Source organism: Cibotium barometz, chromosome 18, assembly GCF_041138505.1.
Source record: "Cibotium barometz isolate CiBa-2024 chromosome 18, ASM4113850v1, whole genome shotgun sequence".
NCBI classification, from domain to species: Eukaryota; Viridiplantae; Streptophyta; class Polypodiopsida; order Cyatheales; family Cibotiaceae; genus Cibotium; species Cibotium barometz.
Window position 1 is genome coordinate 48,063,546 of NC_141063.1, and position 7,417 is coordinate 48,070,962.

At 39.4% G+C, this 7,417-nt stretch overlaps 1 protein-coding gene across 1 annotated transcript; it reads right to left on the reverse strand.

The window, feature by feature from the left end:
- Positions 1 to 587: 587 nt before the first annotated feature.
- LOC147629425 (transcription factor MYC2-like) lies at positions 588 to 2,361 on the reverse strand. The gene is made up of 3 exons (XM_086812998.1): positions 1,727 to 2,361; positions 1,049 to 1,453; positions 588 to 955 (listed from the first exon to the last, which is right to left on the reverse strand). The coding sequence occupies exons 1-3, from the start codon at positions 2,192 to 2,194 to the stop codon at positions 872 to 874; spliced, it is 957 nt and encodes a 318-aa protein (XP_086669124.1). The 5' UTR covers positions 2,195 to 2,361; the 3' UTR covers positions 588 to 871.
- Positions 2,362 to 7,417: the final 5,056 nt, after the last annotated feature.

Consider the following 7,417-nt stretch of genomic DNA (forward strand, 5'->3'; position numbering starts at 1 on the left):
CCCTTAAGAAATTCATGGCATGGAGAAAAAACACCTAAGGAGTTGTTCGAAACGAACCAATTCCATCACTGGTATGATAGGTGGTATCAGATGACAACACCTCCCTATGACAAAATTGTAATTTTGGAACAAGAACAAAATCAACTATGTCTATAGTCTAAAAAGAGCCAAGAAGAATCATTGGAGATGAGAATGTGAGCGATGTCATAGAGCTACTACATCCTCGTTTAAGCTAGAAGCCCATTTGGGTCCTGGGCATCTCCAAAGACCAGAAATAGAACTAAGGTGTTGTTTCCATGTTACAGCCTTGTTTAGATACTAGAAGCCCAACTGGGTAGGTTCCAAAGATGAGAAATAGAACCTAGTTATAAATGATAACTCCGTGGGAAAGTTTTTGTATTATAAGATGCTTGATGGACTCTTAAGGCTTTACAAGAAAGACAAGAAATAACAATATGGCATCAAAACAATACAAGAATATATTTATTAAGATGGAGATAAAAGTGGATTTCTTGAATGTTAGAAATAAAACTTAAGAACCGGAAACTAAGCAGCTATTTGCATGTTAATTTGAGGTGGTCCAATAGTGTGAAACCTTTTTTAAATCACAAAACTAAAAATGTTGATGCATAGGAAATTGGACGGTGTAGAAAACAAGGAGAAAATGTCACCTCACTAATACCACAGGTATGGAACGTGGGAATGGCTCGTCACAATAGGCCACCAACCCACCATCACCCGGTGGTAGAGAACAACTTGAAAACCTCGAAAGGAAAAAAAAAAGAAGACTGTGGCAAAAGATCTGTCACTGGAAAACCATTATGAACTAAAGATCTAGAAAGGGAAAAATGAGCGCGGGCACCCCAACGTCCTAGAAGCTCATTTGGACAGCTACGAAGTCGAGAAGTAGAGCCCGTATTTTGTCGCAGGAGACGACACGATCGGCATCCAGTACCTGATCACAGCACACAACGACGAGAATAAAGTTCAACAAACCGGTGCACTTGGTGGAAATCATAACATGAAAGATAGCACCGCCGCCGGGTACCTTGGCGTAGATGGAGTGGACACAGAAATCCCGACTGGCGGACAGGTTGACGTTTTGCACGTCCAGTTGGAGGTTGTCCTGCAGGACGGAAAGAAGCTCCGGCCAAATACCTCTCTTCTTGGGGCAGTTGAGGGTGATGAAGAGGTCGGCGCTGCCCCAGAACCGCACCGTCACGTTCAACGGAAACGGCAAGGAGCAGCACCCTATGCGCTGCTGCCGTCCTCCGTCGCCGTTGTGGTTGTCGTTGTCGTTACCGTATGTTGCCCCTTGAACTCGCATTAATGTGGCCCTTCTGTCAGCTGCGGACTCCAGTTTCGCCTTCGTCTTGGCCAGCTGTTGCAGTTTCTCGTTCAAATGTTGCACGTACTGCATCACGTAGCTGAGTAGAGTGCACCTGTCCGCCGACTGCGGCATGCAATTACCCACGATTATTATACGTCCAGATGATAATGACACGAATTAGGATTAAGTAACATCATTATCAAACCAAAATTACGGCCACTAGAGGTCGCGCCCTTTGAAAAGTTTGCCCTTTGAAATTACACAGCACATGCAATATCCTACTCATAGTTTTGTGAGCAAGCAAGACTTCACGTCCAAGGTGTTTGTCATGAGGTTGTGATTATACATCATCTTTTTCAGCTTGTGATTTTGAGAAGCCATACCACTGTTAATTACCTTGAAGTCCGGCATGGGAAGAAGGGATCTCAGCGTTGCGAACAAGCTGGTCATGCTCTGTCGTCTCTGCCTCTCAGAATTTATGTGGGCTTCTTTGTACGTAGGCGTTCCTTTCCTCTTGGGTGGGCTAATGTGAAGGCCATCATGAGTGGGGGCGCCGGCTACTGGAGGTGGAGGAGACAACTCTGGAAACTTGAGCTCATTCTCATCATGTTTACAAACGCCGTGGATGCCATGTGGGATAGTAGTAAGCAAGCTAGACTCAAACTCTGAGTAGCTCAGGGCTTCCATGTTGGGCGACTGCAACACCACATCCAGAAGGAAAATCTCGCTCAAGTCACAAGACAAGGGGGAAGGATATAAAGCTACTAGTAGACCCTCAACAGCTTGTGTTCTGGGCTCGCTCAGCAGTAGCATATCTGAAAAGGTGGTAGGCTCATTCGCAGCTTGTGTAGCCATATCTTGCATCAACGCGACAAAGATCGGCTATGCAAACCGGATACGAGATAGGGAGAGAGAGAAAGAGAGAGAGGAATGTACCATATATAACAAGCAGCAGCGCAAAGCCTGCATTGGTGCTCTAATGAGACGCTACAATGGGTCTGGGGATACAGAGTTGTGAGATAAAACGTGGATGACCTTGAAAAGCTCGACGATTAAATGCCGCTACCCTTCATGAATTGCTATTGCTGTGACATTAGACTGTCGAGTACCGCTAAACTGTGGCGCTTGCTTGCCTCTTTGAATGTAAATTCATAAAGAAAGTTACGTCGGGTCCGGAACTGTGAACCTGCAGACAACACATCTTCGAAGTTTGCTCCCAATAAATTATTGACACGGACTCAGTCGAAGCTTAAGAACCTTTTGTTTCCAGGAAGGTTAACCTTATGCATTAGCCTTCAGGAAGATGCAAGCCTCGAAGGTTAACCTTATGCATTACCATTTAGGAAGGTACAAGCCCAGAAGGGCAACCTTACAAAGTTTGACATGTGGTAGGGTTACATGGGGAAACATCTTGAAGACAAGCTCCCAAAGTTTGGACCTAGAACTAGAAGATGGTGTTTGAACGTGAAGCAGTCGGTTCATACATTTTTGGCTTTGATTGAGAATCCTATTGGCATGAGATCTGATATAAAATTTTGGACTAAGGAGGACTATATGGAAGAGCAGACTACCAAGGGTTACACTATGACTCTTTGCTTGTGGCATATATGTAGTTGGGCTATCATGTATCTTAGGAACATTCATCCTTTTTTTTTGGGAGGGCGAGTGGTGGGACCAAATCTTAATAGTGAGTAGAAGTAGGATGAATGTGGCAGTTGTAAAAAGAGGTCTTTTGTAAATGGCTACTCTTATCTTATAAATATAACTATCTTATGTTCCCCCCCTCCCCCCCCCAAAAAAAGCCTAGAAAGGCAAATTTTAAGCTTATCCTTCATTTGCAGGTTTTTTTCCCCTATCCTTTAGGCTTTTGTTAAATAAAAGGCTAAAGACCAACAATCATTTCATGTAAAAACAAAGATAAGAAATAAATGGATCATTCATTTATAGTAAGCACAAACATGAGAAGCAACAACTAATATCATTTCAAGAACTTACAAAATGATCCTTCCAATGATCCCCAAACTTCTCCATTCATTAGGCAAAAATGTTAAAAAAAAGGGCCACATTTTAATCACTTGTACAGGATTTGGATTAAGATTTTGGCCATTAAAAACATGGCATTTATCGATAAATATAAAATTGGGTGTCATATCTACTTTTCACTAACTTCACTAGTTTTGGCTATTTTAGTGGGTTATCACTACTTGAATGTAATACGGTGTGGCTATTTCTAGGGTTTCCAACTTCACGAGCCTTCCCCACGTACCAAATGTCACTACTTCAAAAAACAAAATTTTATAATTTAGGTTTCCCTTAAAATGAGTTGTACATTTGAGTAAATATATTTTAAATTTCCTAGTCTACCAGTGACTTGCTTTGGAGATAATCTCATCAATTTATTTTTACTACAATTCTATCCGTCAGATGCATATCATACATGTAAATGGCATATGCTTCTTTCCATGTCCCACCTTTGTTGGAAATGTAGAATGTATTTTTGATGTTATGGGACCGGATTACTCCAATCCATGGTAGGAGTAACACCACAAAGGCTTGATGAACTGAGTGTTCTTTATGCGATCAGTGGACCTAACTAAGTAAGAGAACCCTAAGAGGAGGCAATGGAGCAATGTAGGCAAGAGCTTTACCTTGTGCTCACTCCACCACTTTATGCTAGCCGAATCCATTATGAAAGGTATGTATGGCCTATGACCTTGGACGTCATTCTCTTGAATATACCTACAAAAGATTATCATATAAAATCAAAACATTAGTTAATTATGCATAATAGGGCTTATGCATAAGCCCTATTGCATAAGTGAGCTAGCATAAGAGGAGAGAAGAATAGGGTGCCCATCTGAGAGTTTTTATTGGAAGCTTATTCATTCTGTATCTAAAGACAATTGTGCATAGAAAACTTTGGGGGAAGACTCAATAGAGATAGAGAGGGGGACTACAGGTTCCTTGGATTGGATATTCTCTAAGAAATTCACCTCTTAATACTTAGGTCATTATAGGTATAATATCTAGATATTATAGTGAATCACTCTAAGAGTGGGTTCACACACACATACACATGTAGCACTTTTTAGAGGCTGTTCACACACCTTTATTCTTTTGTACTTCTATAAGGCTTGGTCTCTAACATACATCATGATGTTATTCTCCCCCTTCATGGACTTCCTTGGAAGCTTCTTGATCTCACCATTATTGTGCAACTTTATCTAATCCTCTTTTTAAGATGATCGAAATTGAATTTATCAATCCTTTTTTAGCTTTTCTAGTCAGAAACATAAAACATAACATTTCTAGCCTCTAAACATATCCATTATCTTAACAAAGGAAGGGCTTTTGGGTGTAGAAACAAAGCTTTTGTTGACATGATCCTATTACTAGTGTTAGGTACTGAGATTACTGAGGTGGAATGTATTAGTTTTCTTGCTTCCGTCGTTTTATCCTTCCAAACCAACTACGAGTGGTTTATCCTTTTGCTAGTACCGGACTCCTTACAAATCAGTGAAGTTGAATCTCATCTTCATGAAGAAATCTATCATACAGAATTGTGTGAAGAGGAAGCTATATTATGAATTTCCATGCTTGTAATGATCCAATATTGAGAGTTATATGTAATATTGAGTGAACTCTATATTTCACTCAATATCAAAGTATGATGTCATAGTCTTTATTTACTGGATGTTACTCTTGGCGTCCAAGGTTTTTCTTAAAATTTGTGTCAAGAGTGTTTTATTCTACAGTGTTGTGGACATTGGTGATGTGGATATGGTATGGAGTGAAGTTAAATAGAGGCATTGTGGTGCTCTACCAATGCTTAACAATGTTCATGGGCATGCAATATTGAAGCATCCCACTTCATGCAAAGAATATAATAAAACTTACTCATCAATATGTATCTTCAGAGTGTGAAGCAAGCTTCGAACATAAAAACTATAAATCATAAACTCTAAAAATCTCGTTAAAGTGTGATAAAATCTTCGAACACGATAAAAGATAAAGCCTTAATCTAAAATTTGATCTTCTAAGTGTGAAGCAAGCTTCAAACATAATAAAAGATAAATCCTATTCCTAAGACTTTATCTTTCAAGTGTGCAGCAAGTTTCAAACACAATGAAAGACAAAACTATTTAAATATATGTACAAGTGTGAAGTAAACTTCGAACATAGGTATACATATACCTAAGGTTCTTTTACTTATTATAATATAAATATTTTTAATTTTCTAATTTTAGAAGCACTACCTTGGAAGGAAGTGCTTCTTTTTTAGCTTACAGCCTTCAGATATTGAAAGTCATGCACATAGTACATTGGGAATGATGTTCTATTTTTATAGTGACTTCTTTCAATCGATAATGGTATCGATTGATAAAGTATCGATCGAAATGTAAGGGCCTAAATGTAAAACCTAAAATATGTGATATGTCACTATATAATATGCTCGTATAAAGAGGGCAAACATATAAAACGGACATTATTCGCGTATAAAACGAATCTTGTTTAATGTATAATGCAACTTAGACCCACAAGGCATTCTCCAAGATAATAAGGCAATTCACAATTTACTAAATACACAAAGGATAAAACTCATGCTACTCTCCAGCACTGCTTGGATGGGGAGTTCAATAGATAACTCAAGTTCATCAATGATCATAGCATGAAGCTTGTGGCCATGGACAAGGTTGAACAAGAAGAAAACAAACCCTACTTAAAGAGCAAGCCAATAGCCAACTAGTGTAGCAAATCCTTCTTCATCTTGAATTGAAATGATACCATTGAAATGGTCAATTTGGTACATGCATACAACAAATATTAGGCTCCCCTTTTATCTCTTGTATGTGAAAAAGTTCTAGAAATGGCCAAAGATCTTTACCTGTTTCTATAATCACGTGGGTATTAAGTCGCAAGGTTAAAATCTCCTTATGATAAACAGTATCTTGTTAAGTCTTGCAGGCTTGCCATTGCGGCGCAGCGCATGGGGTGCTGCTCCGCGCCGTTTCCATTGAACGTGACGGTGCGGTTCTGGGGCAGCGCCGACATCTTCATCACCCTCAAATGCCCCAAGAAGAGAGCTCTTTGGCCGGAGCTTCTTTCCGTCGTGCAAGACAACCTCCAACTGGACGTGCAAAATATCAACCTGTCTGCCAACCGGGATTTCTGTGTCCACTCCATCTACACCAAAACTCCATCTACACCAAGGTACCAGGCGGCATTGCTATCTTTCATGGCATGATTTTCACTAAGTGCACTGGTTGTTGAACTTAATTCTCGTCGTTGTGTGCTATGATCAGGTACTGGATGCCCATCATGTCGTCTCCTGCGATAAAATACGGGCTCTACTTCTCGACTTCGTAGCTGCCCAAATGAGCTTCCAGGACGTTGGAGTCATTTTGCCCTTTCTAGCTCTTTAGTTCATAATGGTTTTCTGGTGACAAATTGATTAGTTTTATTTATTTTCTTGTATTACTAAAGTATTTGTTTTTCCTTTCCCTTTTTCTTTTTCTTTTTAAACAGAGGTATGCAGAGCCCACTAGCTAACGTTCAAGGTGTTCTCTACCATATTGTGACTAGCCATTCCCACCTTCCACACCTTCTTGTTTTCTACATGGTCCAAATTCACATGCATCTACATTTTTAGTTTTTTGATTTACAAAAGGTTTCACACCATTGGACCGCCTTAAATTAACATGCAAACAGCTCCTTAGTTTTTGGTCCTTAATATCATGGTTTGGTAGTATTGCACATGACCAAGATTCTTAACTTCAGTAACGATACCACTGATGGAATTGGTTCATTTCGAACAACTCCTAGGTGTTTTTTCTACATGCCATCAAATTTTTTAGGGTGTGTCAAAACTTCACTTATATTATTTAGAGTTGAAATATTCTCTTTTTTCCTTTTTGAGCATTTATTCAAATTTCTTATGCATTTTCTCTTGATAAATATATTCTCATCTTTCTCTCTAATAAATATTTAAATGTCGATGTGATTAGTATTATTTCTCATAAAGTCTCACAATCTAGAAAGCATCACTACAACACAATGGAGACGTAATCAATCTTGTTTGTTGGGGCA